Source organism: Diplotaxodon limnothrissa, linkage group LG12, assembly GCF_057381915.1.
Source record: "Diplotaxodon limnothrissa isolate DT_005_m linkage group LG12, D_limnothrissa_male_GT1.1, whole genome shotgun sequence".
Classification (NCBI taxonomy): domain Eukaryota; kingdom Metazoa; phylum Chordata; class Actinopteri; order Cichliformes; family Cichlidae; genus Diplotaxodon; species Diplotaxodon limnothrissa.
Genome location: NC_140607.1, coordinates 32,695,068 through 32,712,914, shown reverse-complemented (window position 1 = coordinate 32,712,914; position 17,847 = coordinate 32,695,068). Strand labels below are relative to the sequence as shown.

Here is a 17,847-nt window from a genome sequence, read left to right as displayed (position 1 = left end):
AAGTATTTTTTTCCAAGAAGCACAGGTCTGTTGATCAATCCATAAATAATGTATTATTTATGTCTGCTAACAGCATTATACAGCATTCACAAGAAGACAGTTTATGGAGCAAAGATGCTTGAATCTCATAATGTGACAGTTGTTTACATTATGCCATTATGTTAAGATTGGATCCTGACTCTCTGAACTATATGTACAGACATGGGAGTGCCTGTGGATATAGGGCTGGGCTAAAACCCTTTATGTACCCTTACCTTTACCCTTTATATACAGACACTTGCGTGTCTGTACATAAAACTTCTTATCGGTCTCTCCCAGAAAGAAATCAAAGAAGTATTTTTTTCCAAGAAGAACATGTCTATTAATCAATCCATAAATCATGTATTATTTGTGTCTGCCAACAGCATTACACAGCATTCACAAGAAGAAAGTTTATGGAGCAAAGATGCTTGAATCTCAAAATTTACAAAGTCCAAAATCAAAGTAAGTATGCATTTACACGTGAAACACTTTTCAGACGAAAACACTTTGTCGCATATTTGTACGTTTTACCAAAATCGTAAACTAACGTTCAGTTCGTCTAATGGATTCTTCTGGTGTCCAACTCATTCATTGTTTACAGTGACATTTTAACTAAATGGAACAGACTGAAAATGGTGCAATGTTATTTCCTAAATCTCTGATCCCTTTCATAGTCGCTCCACCATATTTGTGCGGTTACACACAAACAACCACGACAGCCTGCGCTACAAGCCTGGCGACCATCTGGGCATCTTCCCTGGCAACCATGAGGACCTGGTAACAGCTCTCATAGAAAAACTGGAGGATGCTCCACCTGTCAATCAAATCGTCAAAGTGGAGTTCTTGGAGGAGAGAAACACTGCCCTAGGTGGGTATTAGCAAAGTCATGCTACTTTGCGAAAACAGTAGGCATGCAATCACGAGAATGGCATTTTAAAATCTGGGCAGGTTGTCAAAATCCAAATGTAAATAAGAAGTCACAGCAGACATCATGAAGTCACACTTTAGCAGGATATCCATGCCCAGAAATTTTTCAGTGAACTGCATATTGGCAAACAGTTGTGGTGACACCGGGTGACTTAACTGTGATTTTCTCTGACTGTGATGCAAGACATTTGCTAAACACAGGATTAGTGCTTATTCAAAATTCATCTCCACAATTCAAGCCCTTGTTGTTAACAACTCTCACTGTATCTAATTTTCTTTCAATTCGAGGATCACATGTTCCATACTGCTGCTTGCATTTTGGTTGTACTTTGCTAATTACAGACAACTAGACAACATATCCAAGGGTGTTGTGTATAACGTGTTAGCAAATGCTTATCACACAGAGAAATGGCTCTGATCTTCGGACTGGTTTGATACTGATTCTCAAGCTAGTTCATTTTCAGTCAACAAATTCCACATTGTCTAGCATTAGATCAAGTAGCAGGGAAACAGCATTGCTAAGAGCTTTTGCAGCAAAAACCTCCCAAAAAACAAGCCAGCAAAAAAACTGCACACACACAGACTGCTCTTATAGTTTGTTACCTCATTTTTTTTCTTTCATCTTACACATATAAAAAACTAGTACATCATATGAATTAACTCAACTTTAACTTTATAATTTTCTGCAGGTGTAATCAGTAACTGGACAAATGAGACCCGTATCCCTCCCTGCACCATCTACCAGGCTTTCCAGTATTTCATGGATATCACGACTCCACCGAGCCCTGTGCTGCTCCAGCAGTTTGCTGCTCTAGCAACCAATGACAAACAAAGAAAGAAACTAGAGATCCTCAGTAAGGTAAATTCACTTAGTTTTCAATGTTACCATTTAATAATAATAATAATGGATTGCATTTATATAGCGCTTTTCAAGGAACCCAAAGTTGGACACCAGAAGAATCCATTAGACAAACTAACTGAACCTTAGTTTACGATTTTGATAAAACGTACAAATATGCGACCAAGTGTTTTCATCTGAAAAGTGTTTCACGTGTAAATGCATATTTACTTTGATTTACACTGACCTTTCAAATGGCTGAGCTGCAGCAGCGCTGAGTGCTTGAACTTGTTTTGTGACCAAACACATAAGGGATTTCCGATGTGTGCATGTGGGCTGTATCCAAAGATATGTTCCCCCATTTCCAATCTGAGATGAAAATGTATGCGTATTTTTAGATCACTTTTCCAAGAACTGTTCTATAAAAAGTCACCATGTGCTTAAGCTTCAACAGTAACCAACACATTCTCTGTGTTTCAAAATAAGAGAATATGGCAGATAGTTTTATGTGTCTCATAGCTGATTTGGTGCTCTTTGCACCAAGAGTACGTACAGTAGGAGTTAGCTGGCGCCAAATTAAAGCCGTTGATCGTTCTAACCCAGAGCCATCCCCCCTTGCAGTGCCTCCCACTATTCACTCTCCATTTTTGTCAATGTGTGGAAAAGGCTGGATGAGGCCAAGCAGTGACTCATATGCTCATACACAGAATTATTGTCACCAAGCAAGAGGGAAAGATGGTAGGCTTCTGAATTCAGAAAGAAGAAATTGTACAGTAGAAACAGCACTGCAGAACATGTTTTAATGAGTTAAATCTCAAGTTCATTCCTTACAGGAATAATTGTTTTGTTTTTTAACATTTCTCTTCTTGTTTTTCCAAGCAATACAAAGCAAACATGTTGCCACGTCTGGCTTATTCTCTTCTTTAAAAAAGTTAATTAAACAAATCTATCAGCTTCTCATATCTGTACAGTCCTACGCCCCCTTCTGTTTATCAAGGTTAAAAAGCCCAGGCCCCAAAGTGCTTATGGTGTTAGTGTTTTGCTATAATTATGCATTAGGTGCTTCAAACTGTCTTTTAAGCTCATATTGTGGACCACACCAGTGGGTTCTCAATGGGCATTTTGTCGCTCATTAGCAGCTTGAGAACAAAGCAAAAGTTGGTAACATATCAAAGGTTTTTTTAGCCTGATGGCAGTGCTCTACTTTCCTCACATCCAAATGTCAGCGATGACACACAGAAACAGTTGGGCAGTGAATGGCGAATAGCTCTGCTTGTGGCTGCCTCCTGCTCCTGAGTGAGAAATGTTTACAGATCCAAAAGAGGAAACTATCCTCTTCTTTTCAGTTGCTGTGGGAGTTGCATTGATTTCTTAGTCTGAACGACAATAATTCAATAACTTACCATGACTAAAACTATATCAAAGAAATGTCAGCCGATACCTTTGTACCACATTGTCTTTCTCTGTGACACTCCAGGGATTGCAGGAGTATGAGGAGTGGAAGTGGTACAACAATCCCACACTGGTGGAGGTGCTAGAAGAGTTTCCTTCTATCCAGATGCCCTCCACTTTGCTGCTAACCCAGCTGCCTCTTCTGCAGCCTCGCTACTATTCTATCAGCTCCTCTCCAGACCTGCACCCAGGGGAGATCCATCTCACAGTGGCTGTGGTCTCCTATCGCGCCAGAGGTAAGGCCCTGGTACTTGAACTGCTCTAATTCCTGTCCAAGATTTTAAAAGCTGTGTAGGCGTAGCTTCAGATGCTTAGGTCTTCTCAGCTGCCTGGAGAGGTTAATTTTAGTCTACTCAGAAGACTTTTGATAGTCTGAAGTATTATGCATGTGGGTTTTATCAACATGTCAAGAATGCAAATTATACAGATATCAGGGTAATTAATATATTGCAGTTATTGGTTTATTTTTTCTTCATTTAACTAGAAAGTAGTCTGATATTTAAACATCTTTTTCAGTGATCATGTATTTTAAAGTACTAGACATACTAGACATTTCTCAAACCAGTGCAGGCCTGGTATATATTTCGGTTAAGTCAAGTCTTTGCCATGGATAAAAGGCACAGTGCCATAGCTCCTTCAAGGCTACTGCAAGGATTAAAAAAGAAAAATGAGTCAGACTCTCTGAAAACCTTCTGAAGCTACAAGAGAAATGATTGGAAGTTATCTTAGAATGTAAGTCTGCTTTACAAGGCAGCCAAAACAAAACTGTAAAAACCAGAAACACGCACTGGGAGAAAGACTTTACATATTCTGTTTATATATATGGCCACAAGCACAAACAGTATACTTCAGTCTACTTCACTGCATTATTTAGGCATGAGGCATTATTTAGGGCACGATTTAAGTGTTGTTTTTAGCACCACTGTGGCAGTATATAATCTCAGCCTGTAAAGTAGTCAGTAAGCATTACTATACCTTTTAACTGCTATCTTCTCCCACCTGTAATGTGCACTTATGTGAACATATTACTATGATTGTATAAGCAACAGCTGAATTACTGTAATTTCCCTTTAGAGGAAGAGCGTGAGGAAGAGGGGAAGATGGCTATAGCCTTGAACACATGTTAGGAACACTCTTTTCCTGTTAGTTTGTACGCTTAAAAAGAGTGGGAGGCAGAGGGGAGAGAAAAAGGTAAAGTGCTTGCTCGGTAATCATCTCTTTCAGATGGAGAGGGACCAATCCATCATGGAGTGTGTTCATCGTGGCTTAACAGGATAGAGAAGGGGGAGATGGTGCCGTGCTTTGTCCGAGGGTAAATATCAAAGTGTTTTTACAAGAAATTTTAAGGCAATGCAATCTAATCTAATCTATAATCTAATTTGCAAAAGTCTTTAGCCAACCCTTTATTTTGTTATATTTTCTAAGAGAATGGGAAGTAGGTGCAGCAATTTACTGAAGCATGCAAACATACACAGGCAAACAGTATAAAAGCTGGTATATCAGGTACAATTCTAAAGAGCTTAAAAGTCAGTATTTGGTAAGTCTTTTTTTAAGTAAGCCTTCTTGTCATTTCTTCAAATATTCTTTGGGAATAGTTCCGCTGACTTCTTGAAGGACATTCAAAGCTCGTATTTGGATGTTACCCACTTTTTGTGATAATGTCTGTCAAGATGATCCCGCACTGCTTCAAGAATGTTGAGGTCCGTTCTTTGCGGAGGCCAGTCCATGACTGGTGGTGTGTTTTGAGTGTTTTTTCTATCCAGTTGTGTTTTTACTGCATTGACAGTTCGCTTGATTGGTAACAGCTTCATTTTTCAGCATGACAATAGATCCAGACATTTTTCCAGATGGTAAACCTCACAGTACATTTCTACATTTATAATTCCATTAATTTTTACAAGATCCCCAACAACACTGGCTGAAATGCATTTCTTATAAATACTCTTTATGAGATTTTGATCTTCTTCTGTCCTCTACTTCCGCTAAATGTTTATGGACACACTATTTCCTGCAGAGATATGCCAATTTTTTGTCTAGGAGCCCTTTGAGAATCATCTTTTTGGTACAAAGGTACAATTTTAGGCAGCCAGTGTTTAAAGAAAAGCTTTAAAAGACCTTTAGAAATCCTGGAGAACTGTTGTTCAAGGCCACATTAAAAAATACAAGAAAGTCTGGCTCCTTGGAAACATTTCATGACACGTGAAAAGGTGATGTTTGACAAAGTAAGCTGATTTGCCAAGATAGGTACCACTCTCTTGTCTGCATGCATGATATAGAGCTAATATGATTATCAATTCATTCCTTAAGACTAAAAGTGGAAATAAAAATAACCGAAATATTTGCTGTTAAAGTTCTCTAATTAGTACCTTTTATCTTTTTATGTAAAACAACTCATTTTTATCTTACCAGGAGTGTTCTTTGTAAAATTTATAAGTTTACAGTGAATAAACAAAATAAATGTGCCAATTAGTGAGTTTTAGAGGCTGTCAGGGACCAAGCAGTAAAGCATAAAGGACACCGGTGGTTTTAATTCAAAAAAAACGGGTTTTATTGACCCAAAAATATGAAAATATATTTAACAAAGCCAAAACTTAAACAGGCAGACCAATAAAAGAGGTCAACTCAACAGACTAAACTCAAGATAATAATTAACAAAACCTCAAACAAACATATGGTAAACTGACCTGCTGAAATGACACACAGGGGGACTTAAATACTGGTTTAGCTAAACCAAATGACACACACGGGGGAAAACAAGATGGCTGCCATATAACCAACTAATACAAAACATTTAAACAAACATGAAACACCCCCCAGGCAATGAAGCATGTGGTGCAATCCAATTAGGCTGTCAGCAGTACTTCAGGTCTCCCAGCCCTTTGCCACACCTTTTGCCAGACAGGAGGAGACACCAACCCCCAGGTAACTCAAACAAAGAAAGATGTATTAATATAACATAAAACAGAACTTTGACCTTGCAAGGTTAATATGTGTGCACGCCATATAAACATTGGAAGGTGTGATGGAAAAATGAATACATTTAATAAAGAAACGATATTAAAATATTCTATTTATTGTTCAAAGTAGTGACTGTAAATTAAACTAAAGTGAATCAACGGGTGATGAGGTGTGGAGCTTACCATGTGTGGCATGCCATCACACACCTCCCCTCTTCAGAGCTCTCGCTGGAACAGCGAGAGAGATAGTCAGCAGTAAGGTTCTCCTTGCCTGGTACGTGGTGGACAGTGAATCGGAATGGCTGTAAGGCCAGGTACCAGCGGGTAATTCGCCCATTTGTGTCCTTCATCTGCTCAAGCCACTGTAGTGCTTTGTGATCAGTTTCCAAGGTGAAGTCTCTTCCCAGTAGATAGTAGCGGAAGGAGTCCAGGGCCCACTTGATCGCTAAGGTCTCCTTCTCTACTGTGGAATACCGAACTTCCCGTGGAAACAGTTTCCGGCTGATGTAAGCCACTGGATGGCGGCCTTCCATGGTTTCCTGAAGGAGGACAGCTCCCAGGCCCCGATCTGAAGCATCAGTCTGTAATATGAATGGTTCATCAAAGTTGGGACTGTACAAAACCGGTTGCTTACTTAGTGACTGTTGTATGTCATGAAACGCTGCCACTGCCTCCTCTGTCCACTGGATGTAATTGGGGGAACGTGATCCCGTCAGGTCTGTGAGCAGAGCTGCCCTGTTGGAGAACTGAGGGATGAAACGACGGTAGAAACCTGCCATGCCCAAAAAGGATCTCAGCTGCTTCCTTGTTTGGGGCAGGGGGGATGATTCCATGGCCTCGATTTTGCTGACTTGTGGCCTGATAACCCCCTTGCCGATGACATGGCCCAGGTATTCTGTCTCAGCAGCGGCGAAAACACACTTTGACGGATTCACCGTCAACCCAGCTGAGTGCAGGTGGTCCAGAACAGTTCGCAGGTGTTCCACATGCTCCTCCCAGGTGTTGCTGTGGATAACAATATCATCCAAGTAAGCAGCAGCAAAGTCAGAGCAGTCATGTAATACCTGATCCATCAGCCGTTGGAAAGTTGCTGGAGCTCCATGTAGTCCAAATGGCAAGACTGTAAATTGGAAAAGCCCCCATGGTGTTCTGAATGCTGTGAACTCTGGACCGTTGAGTGAGTGGGACCTGCCAGTAACCCTTACACAGATCTATTGTGGTCAGGTACCTTGCTTTTCCCAGACGTTCAAGTAGATCATCAATTCTTGGTGTCGGGTAGGAGTCAAACATGGATATGGAGTTCAGGTACCTGAAATCAATGCAGAACCTCATACTCTCATCCTTTTTGGGTACCAAGACCACAGGGTTGCACCATTCACTCTTAGATCTTTCAATGATCCCTAGAGATAGCATCAAATCGATTTCCTTCTTCAATGAAGGCAGCAGACGTTCTGGGATCCTGTAACTTAATCGTCTCACAGAGGCACCTTCTCGTACCACAATATCATGTTCGACAATGTCAGTTCTCCCTGGATTCTCTTGAAAGACTGCTGATTTACACATTTCTCTCACCTGCTGCTGCTTGTCCTCTGGGAGATGGCTGAGATCATAATCTAGAGAGCCAGCAGGTGGTAGATATTGCTCATCTGCTTCATCTTCTTCAGGCACTCGCCGTATGAGCATTGCATCCGCCTTGTGTTCAATACGCTCCACCCACTCCTTCAGAAGGTTTATATGCAAGACCTTGCTGGAGCGCAACTGCCCTGGGGTGGACACCTCATATGTGGTGGGTCCCAGCTTCCTCATGACTTCAAATGGCCCCTGCCACTTTGCCAACAATTTGTTGTTGTCACTGGGGAGGAGCACGAGCACCTTTTGTCCTGGCTCAAACGCACGCTGACGAGCAGATTTATCATACCAAGACTTCTGCTGCTGCTGGGCCTCCACCATATGTGATTGAGCAAGTTCACCCATTTTCTCCAACCGTTCTCTCATCTGAATGACATAAGACAAAATGTTCTTGGATCCCCCCTCCACCTTGTCTCCCTCCCAAATCTCCTTTAACAGAGTTAGAGGGCCACGAACCTCATAACCATACAACAGCTCAAAAGGTGAAAAACCTGTGGAGGCTTGGGGGACTTCTCTATAAGCAAAGAGTAGATATGGCAGCCATTGATCCCAATCGTTACCACTGTCGTTGACAAACTTCCTGAGCATCTGTTTCAATGTCTGGTTAAACCGTTCTGTCAGCCCATCAGTTTGAGGGTGGTATGGTGAAGTTCTCAGACTCCGGATGCCCAACAACTGATAAACTTGCTTTAACAGAGTAGACATGAAGTTAGTGCCTTGATCAGTTAGTATTTCTCGTGGAAACCCAACTCTTGCAAAGAACTGCACTAAACAAAATGCAATGGGCTTGGCCTTTATAGATTTTAAAGGGAACACCTCAGGATATTTTGTGGCATAATCTGTTACAACAAGCATGTAACGATTTCCTGCTTTGCTCCTCTCAACAGGCCCTACAATATCCATTCCAAGACGCTCAAAAGGAGTGCCGATGACAGGGAGAGGTTGGAGTGGAGCTCTATGGGGGATTTTAGCAGATGTTATCTGACACTGTGGGCAACTTTTACAAAACTGAGCCACATCTTTGCTAAGACCAGGCCAGTAGAAATGATGTTTGATGCGAGCTGTGGTCTTGTGTTTACCAAGGTGGCCAGCCCACGGAATAGAATGCCCTAAGGTGAGAATGGCGTTTCTAACCTTCTGGGGAACCACCAGCTGCAGCACCGACCCCTGCTGACGATAGAGAATGTCATTTTGCAAGATGTACTCACTGTTAACCTGCTCCACTCCAGGTTCCTTTTCTTTGGCCTTCCGGAAAAGAGATATTAAAGATTGATCAGATTTTTGGAGTTCAGCAATTTCAGTTGGAATATTAAACCCTAGGGGTGACGGTGTTGGCTCAGCGTCTGTTAGTGTATCCACAGGTGAAAATTTGAATTTCTCCTGCCTTCTTTGTCTGCGGGTCTTCCGTGGCTTCACCACAGTTGTCTCAAACTCCTCATTAAAAAAAGGCAGGGCACTCAGGGTCTCAGAGTGGGTACTGACTTGCTTAGCCTGAGCTCTGGTAACAGCTACATTGCACTCCTCAGTCTGCTCAGACTCCAACAAATCAAAAAGCACAGGAAGGTCACGCCCTAACACGGCAGAGTAAGGCAAACTGTTCACAACACCCACATTCAGCAGATACATCTGGTCCTGAACTTTAATGTAGATGTCAGCTGTCGGATATCTTTTCTCATCTCCATGGACACAACAGATTGAAATTGTATCACTGGTGCGAACAATATTAGGTGGGGCAAAATCTGAGTGAATAAGAGACCGAGAACTGCCAGAGTCAAGAAGGGCATTGAGTAGAACCCCATTCACTTCAATCTGGCTCATTTTGATGGATTTGTCACTCTCCTGCTCAGGATCAGCATTAGAACGAGGAGCAAAACACATTTGCACCATTTTAGCAGAATTTCTTGGGCACATAGGTTTTGTATGGCCCTCTAATCCACAAAGATAACAAATGAGCTTCTTACCAGAGGCCTTTGGTGGTCTAGTGGTAGACTGAGAGCTCTTACTGGTGCTTGTATTTGCTGAATCCAGATGGTTTTGCTGAGGTATCTTCCGAGTGTCCCTCGATACCTTCCATGCATTATGGCTCCATGCTTGCCCCTTCTTTCTGGCAGCAACAAAAACATCAGCTAACCGAGCCGCTTCCATTGCTGAACCAGGGTTGTGTTCTCTGATCCAAACCTGAAGCTCAGGAGATAACATTCTGAGAAACTGCTCCAAGATTATAGTTTCACCAATGTCATGAATAGTTTTACCCTTTGGCTGGATTCATTTCCCATAAAGCTCCTTCAGTCTCGCATATAGCTCACGAGGGCTTTCATCTGGTTGAACGTCCAGGGATCTGAATCTTTGCCTATATGTTTCAGGGTTAATGTCATATTTTGACAGAATAGCTGATTTCACTTTATCATAGTCTAATGAATCATCAATGTCCATGTGAACATAGGCACCTCTAGCTTTACCAGTAAGCAAGGGTATCAAATGAAAAACCCAATCTGACTTCTGCCATCGATAAGCTGTAGCCATACGTTCAAATGTGATCAGGAAATGTTCAATATCATCAGCTTCAGTTAATCTTTCCAATCTGCCCTCTATTTGTAGGGGAAACTGAAATGCTGGTGAAATGGCTGGATTGGAATTAGTCATAACTGGTTCAGCCTGGGCCTGCTGAACAGAGGAAGGAGGATGAATATCAAACTCTAATGATTCAGAGCGAGCTTCTGCAGAATCTGATGGTGATGTTCTGACTTGGATTTCTGACTGCAAAAGTCTAAACTGATGTTGAAAGGCTTTAAATCGCTGTTCTTGTCGTGCATTTAACTCACTCTGTTTTGCATCCCGGATGTCCTGTTGTTCCATGTGAGCATGTAGCATATTGACTAGATCAGACAAAGTAGGCTCCTTTTCAACTCTCTCCACAACTTCAGTGACTCCTGAGGCTCCATTTTCCTCCTCTTCACAGGTTTGCTGAGCAGATCCCTTTTTCTTTTCATTCTTGCCACCACGATGCATTCTTCCTCCTCATGGGGAAAAACAGAAGAAAGAAAAAAAGAAAAAGAAAAAAGACCTGTGTCCAATACTGGATGATCCCACTGCTGCCACCAATTGTCAGGGACCAAGCAGTAAAGCATAAAGGACACCAGTGGTTTTAATTCAAAAAACGGGTTTTATTGACCCAAAAATATGAAAATATATTTAACAAAGCCAAAACTTAAACAGGCAGACCAATAAAAGAGGTCAACTCAACAGACTAAACTCAAGATAATAATTAACAAAACCTCAAACAACCATATGGTAAACTGACCTGCTGAAATGACACACAGGGGGACTTAAATACTGGTTTAGCTAAACCAAATGACACACACGGGGGAAAACAAGATGGCTGCCATATAACCAACTAATACAAAACATTTAAACAAACATGAAACACCCCCCAGGCAATGAAGCATGTGGTGCAATCCAATTAGGCTGTCAGCAGTACTTCAGGTCTCCCAGCCCTTTGCCACACCTTTTGCCAGACAGGAGGAGACACCAACCCCCAGGTAACTCAAACAAAGAAAGATGTATTAATATAACATAAAACAGAACTTTGACCTTGCAAGGTTAATATGTGTGCACGCCATATAAACATTGGAAGGTGTGATGGAAAAATGAATACATTTAATAAAGAAACGATATTGAACAATAAATAGAATATTTTAAAGTAGTGACTGTAAATTAAACTAAAGTGAATCAACGGGTGATGAGGTGTGGAGCTTACCATGTGTGGCATGCCATCACAGAGGCAATGAAAGGATTAGGAGAATTAGGGGAATCTTGACATCAAGCTATACTTACCCATATAGCTTGATGTCCCCCAACCGTGGCTCAAGAGTTGGCAGTCTTGTAATTGGAAGGTTACCGGTTCGAGCCCCGGCTCAGACAGTCTCGGTCGTTGTGTCCTTGGGCAAGACACTTCACCTCTGCGCCATGGCCAGAGGGGCCAATGGCATGATATGGCAGCCTCGCTTCTGTCAGTCTGCCCCAGGGCAGCTGTGGCTACAACTGTAGCTTGCCTCCACCAGTGTGTGAATGTGAGAGTGAATGAATAGTGGAATTGTAAAGTGCTTTAAGGATCTTGAAAAGCGCTATATAAATGCAATCCATTATTTTTATTATTAAAATACTCTATTATTCCTTTATTACATTTTATAGGCTCCATGGTAATTTGTTGGATGTTGTTTGTGTGTGTGGCATTATTTTAGTGCACCATCATTCCAGCTTCCCAAGAACAACCAAGCACCTTGCATCCTTGTGGGTCCAGGAACAGGGATTGCCCCATTCAGAAGCTTCTGGCAACAAAGACTATATGACCTTGAACAAAACGGTTGGAATTTTGTTCTCCCTCAATCCATAGAGTTACTTTTGACCAACTTATAAAAAGACTTTGCAATGTATTTTCAGTGCTTATAGATTTATTCTTCAAATTAAAGTGATAATGTAATTTTGACACTTGTACTCTGGATATCACTTCTGCATTTCCATCCAGAGCAACAAAGTAACTCTTACCTCTTATCTTCAAGGGATGAAATCCTGCCCAATGATACTGGTGTTTGGTTGTCGGCAGTCTGAGATGGACCACATCTACAAGGAGGAGACCATACAGGCCAAGAATAAAGGGGTGTTTAAGGAGCTCTACACAGCCTATTCCAGAGAGCCTGGCAAACCAAAGGTACAAGCACTAAACACGAAGGAAGTCGCTTGTAACATCTGTCTCTGGCTTGTTTAGGTAGAAATAAATTCACAAATTTGAGATGGCTGGATAAATACTTCTGTAGATATAGTGTATTTTTACTTACCAATGTCATTCTGCTGATACATTTTCATATATACATTTGTCTTTGTCCTCTTTATGCTCAATGCTTCCTTTGTTGTTGTGATTGATTCTTGCTTTGTTTACACTTCTGTTACTTTTAGCAGTGACAGTCAATACACGGATTTGAAAAGAAGAACAAAATCCACAGAGCATAATTTTTCTTACTCTGAGGTTGCTTTGTTCCTGCGCATATCAGTCTTTAGGTGGCAGTCTGCAAATTTTACTTTGTGTGTAGTGTCCTGACTCAGTTTTTCACATTGTTTCCTTTTCTGCTATTTTCACGCTTCACTTCTCCATGTACACTCATCATTTCTTCACTGCCTCTCTGTCAGAAATATGTACAGGATGTACTGCGCGAGCATCTGTCAGAGACGGTGTACCAGTGCCTGAGGCAGGAGGGTGGACACATCTACGTGTGTGGGGATGTGACAATGGCAGGAGATGTTCTCAAGACTGTCCAGCAAATCATCAAGCAGCAGGGCAACATGAGCCTGGAGGATGCTGGCTTCTTTATCAGTAAGCTTCGGGTAAGAGTGGCGGAGTTCTCTCTGCAATATCACCTCTGTTATGTTCACATTCATACTCCATTCTACCTTACTGAACCGTGAAGTAAACTTAATGTAAGGGAGATTCTAGAGTTAGTTAAAATACCTGATCAGCTGTGAAAATACTAAATGTAAGATGCTATCCATCATTGCAAAGGTAATGTTGTTTAAGGACTGGATATGGACATAAGCCCGATCACCAACTGGTATGTGAGGTCCTGTTTTGAAACCTTAACTTTTCTTTTTTTTTTAGCATTTTGGCTCTAAAGTGTAACTATATGTTACCATGTTGTTTTGGCTCACATTGGTGTTTTTGCCACTGCAGGTCCATTTTGTCAATATTGGTCATACTATGATCAGAAAGAAGGGTTATCTGATGTTTGCCCATTGGCTAATGACCTGTGATTGACAAGTGATTAACCAGTGTGTATGCAGTTTCACATTCAGACCCGCCCATCTCTCGTCACACCTGGCTTCAAATTACTCATCTTTATATTTCAAAACATGACTTCAGAAATCGATGGATGACATCATGGTAGCCAGCGTCTTTGGCTAGCTTGCTTGTCATGGTCATTTCCCATAGAATCCCATTTTAAAAGGTATATCTACAGCCTGCTAGAGAAAACGTATTATTATGCTACACACACATCTGGTAAACAGTTACTCAGCTTTGTCTCGCTACCAATCTGTTGTCATTAGGATGAGAATCGCTATCACGAGGACATCTTTGGTGTCACCCTGCGCACCTACGAGGTCACCAACCGTATTCGTTCAGAGTCCATAGCCTACATTGAGGAGAGCAAAAAAGACTCAGATGAGTAAGTGTTCTACATTTCCAGTATTTTTTTGTTTCTTTTCATATTTAGTATGTTACAAAACTGTTCTGAAATGTCAGTAAAAGTCAGAAGAATCTTTTCTTTGGTAAAATATTTTTCATGGGTAAAATAAATGACTGATGATTCACTGTGAATTCATGCTAACTTCTAATTAATCATGAGGAAAGGCTTTGTGAAAATCAGTTCTTTATTTAATATTAAGAAAATATAGAAAAATGTATTCCATCCTCAAAAAAACAAACAAATAAAAAAAAAACCAGAAAAGGATTCATATCAACTATTTTTCTATTGATCATTCACTCATTCACATCCGTACAGTAAAATCAGGACCAATTACCACTGTGGAAAAGCCCATTCATATTTATGTCAATATTGCAACTACAAGAGCAGCTTTATCTCAGAAACATTTGTAAGTCAACTTCAATCTGCAACCTGTAGTTGCTGTCGACAACAATGTGTTGTCATCACTAGCTTCAGATGAAAACAGAGCAGGTAACCATAGAAACCTGTGGAGAAGAGCATTTAAACTAACAGGATTAGAGTGAAAGCGAGTGGCTCTGCTCCATTTCTGTTTTTGTTTCCAGCGTTATTTGTGCATATTCAAGATTAGACACTTCATATACCCTCGCCATAAGAGCAAAACAAGGGCCCTACATAGCCACTATGGCTCATTAACCACCAACAAAATGCATCACAGACGATGGTTCCTGTGTGGATTGTCACTTGAATTTCACATTCGGCCATCAAAGCCCCTGCTTGCTGGATGAGTAATGACTGTAACATCTCTATTTCCATGTCTCTGTTGCTCTTTCCGTCTGTCTGTCTGTCTGCCTGCCTGTCTGTCTGTCCTTCGCACTTTTTTTCTCTTCAGGGTTTTCTGCTCGTAGGTCGATGAATCGACAGGCTTTCTGAAAACAACAAGACACAGCACCGCTGGTTTACTAATACTGTGCCAATTTTTGTACTGTAAAAAATGGGTTTGTTTGTGTTCTTTTTTTTATATACCATTTTAATGTTTCTGTTGGGCTCTGCGATCTTGTCTGTAGCAAGTTGGAAATGTTCTGTTCTTTGAGAATCTGTTTTTGCTTGTTGATGATACTTCCAAAAATGATCTAGTGTAATGACCTGCCTCATTGTGAATGCATGACCAAGACAATATATTCAAGAAATATAATATACTCTGTGTTATTGTTACTGTTAAAAGGCTTTTATTGAGGTTTTATATTTGCAAGGAAATGTGTGGCATAGATAGTAAACTTTCATTTCTGTGTGGATTAAGTCAACTTTACTTGTTGGGAAAGTATAAGGACTGCTCAAATATATTTGGACTGTTTTTCATTATCAATATCAATCTCTTTAGTCCTTGACTAAGAAAAAGAAAAGATGTATAGGCATGCAGACAGAGAAACTGAAGGACACGTGCTGCGGACAAATTTAACGTATTGACAGGTATCCCTGAATAATGAAAACATAAATTCTGCCACTGCCTCCATAAACAGATTACCTTGCTCTTCATTGGCAATTCTTCAAAATGCATCAGCCTCTGTGCGAGTGCCATTTTTCTTAGTGTGCTCATTCTGCCATCGCATCATAATCTTTTGGGTCCCAGGTGGTGTTTGCTGAAACTGCAGCACTAATGTGCAGGGCAGCCACTAAAGACCAAACGTGAGTCAATATATCTTAAAAATAAACTTCAATGATAAACTATTAACAAAAATATAGGTCTTGAGGGCTTTTTAATTTAACATCTAAATCGTACTATGTTCAATGTGGTATAACGTATTATAATGTGTTAAATTCTAAATGTCGCGGAGGATTTTTTTTATTTTTCATCAGCTGTTTGGAATAAGCTGTAGAGTAAATGACTAATCGGTGAGTAAATGAATAAGTAACAACTTAAAAGAATTGTTCGATATCATGGAAAATACATTTATTCACTCCAATAGGCTATCTCAGTGGCAACTGTTTAAGACTTTGTTAAGATGTGTCCTAGATTTTGTTGTGTTTCATTGCAGCAAAGGTTGTCCAACTAAAACACAAGTCTGAAGAAGAAACGTATTTATGGGTACCTGATGTCCAGAATTAAAATGCTGCTGATATCAACAGATTGGTCTAGCAAGGCTGTTTCCCCCATTTCCAGGTCTTCTTACCCCTAATTGCCCATAAATCAAGTTTACTATTTTTACACTTTGGTTTTTGTACAGAATAAACTAATTAAATATAACATGTTACTCAGTGAGCTTTAATCGTGCCGTATTTGCGACCTTTGTAGAGAGCCTGTTTCCAGTCTGTATGCTAAGCTACACTAAATGGTTCTTGGCTGTAGCTTTGTATTTGCTGTAAAAACACAATATTGGTATTGATCTGTTCATTTTATTCTCAGTAAAATAGAAAGAGCCTTTTCCTTAAAACTCAAGTAATCCGTAACAAAACGTTGTTACTGAAGGGGAAAAGATGCTGCCCAGTTCGTATCTGACAGCTGTCAACTTGCTCCACTTATCACCTATTGAGCCTTTAAAATATCTATTTAACAGCATCATATCTCCTCTGCCTCTTGCCTTACATTAACATTTTGCCTACGTTTATGCATTCATCCTTTCAGTTTTTTTCTCTGCATGTTTGTGCTACCTTGTGGCTCACGCGCCACCCCTTCACTGTGACCTGACACCTGCTCAACGGCATCAGCACGCATGTGTGTATGCATGCATATGTGTGCCCTTGAAATTATCATAAGTGTGCGCATCTCTATATACGAGTGGGTGTAAAACATGCATGATCTCAGGTGTGTGTTTTTACATGATTATTCTACTTGTCTGTTACCTTGTCAAACTGCTTCGATTTTTAAAATAAGCATGAGTACCCTGCTCTGAGTCACACAAGCCTGCAGATTTAATGTTACAGATGGTGTTTTGGTAACAGAAAGCTGCCCACATGGCTTTTAGTTTTGATCGCAGCAGTTCGGTTCTATTGTTTTAAGTTCCAGCGAAGTTTCATCCAGAGACAAGAGGCAATCACACTGCCACTGTGGTCATTTGCTGCTTTCCAACGAGTCAGGGTTGTAATTTGAAAATGTATGTGCAGGGGCCACATTGTTTTTTTGATCACCCACTTTGCATTAACCTGTGGCTTTTTCTTGTCAGCTTATGTGTCTTGTTTATTCCCTTTCTTTGTCTTTATTTCAAATTAAAGATAGCTGTCAGCATGCCTAATTGATTTCATTGTGATTTTTAAATGTCCCTTCCAGTTGCTGAGAGTACTTTTTTGTTTTTCTGATTTTGCTATGTTATAGTTGGGAGATAATGGGTGGGTCCTATTTTCCCTGCTGTTGTTCATTTTGGATGAATGTCTGCTCTGATTTATTTAAACACATTTAGTTGAACTGGAATGAAAGCTGTCAAGAAAATGTCTGTTGTGTAAAATGTGCAAACAGAAAAGAATATTATATATAGCTTCTATACATATATATAAATATCAAAAGACAAAGTATAAACTATAAAAACTACCACTACAATCTTTTCTAAGAATGTATTTTGATTATGTAAATGAGCACTTTGATTCTGCTTGATTTAAAAGGAACAAAAAAAGGCCTATTCTTTGTCGTGTCTGTCATATCCTTTAGGTATGAGGGTAAAACAGCAGCATTAAACAAATGCATGATACTTTGTCTCCTGTTCATATTTAAAAAGCTCTGTCTCTTTACCAGCACTGTGTCAGTTAGTGAGACTGTTTTGAGCTTGTCTGGCCTGTCTCACGGGGCCCTGGACTGTAACAACTTTGTTGAGAGGTTCTT

The 17,847-nt window shown here is 40.4% G+C and overlaps 1 protein-coding gene across 1 annotated transcript in view; it reads left to right on the top strand.

Moving 5' to 3' along the window:
* nos1 (nitric oxide synthase 1 (neuronal)) overlaps positions 1-14,043 on the top strand; it is a 42,556-nt gene extending 28,513 nt beyond the window's left edge. The window contains exons 21-29 of the mRNA XM_085368712.1: positions 405-483; positions 696-889; positions 1,638-1,807; positions 3,264-3,474; positions 4,463-4,550; positions 12,066-12,187; positions 12,384-12,532; positions 13,009-13,203; positions 13,921-14,043. Coding sequence (XP_085224838.1) covers positions 405-483; positions 696-889; positions 1,638-1,807; positions 3,264-3,474; positions 4,463-4,550; positions 12,066-12,187; positions 12,384-12,532; positions 13,009-13,203; positions 13,921-14,043 — 1,331 coding nt within the window. The remainder of the gene's footprint in view (positions 1-404; positions 484-695; positions 890-1,637; positions 1,808-3,263; positions 3,475-4,462; positions 4,551-12,065; positions 12,188-12,383; positions 12,533-13,008; positions 13,204-13,920) is intronic.
* Positions 14,044-17,847: the final 3,804 nt, after the last annotated feature.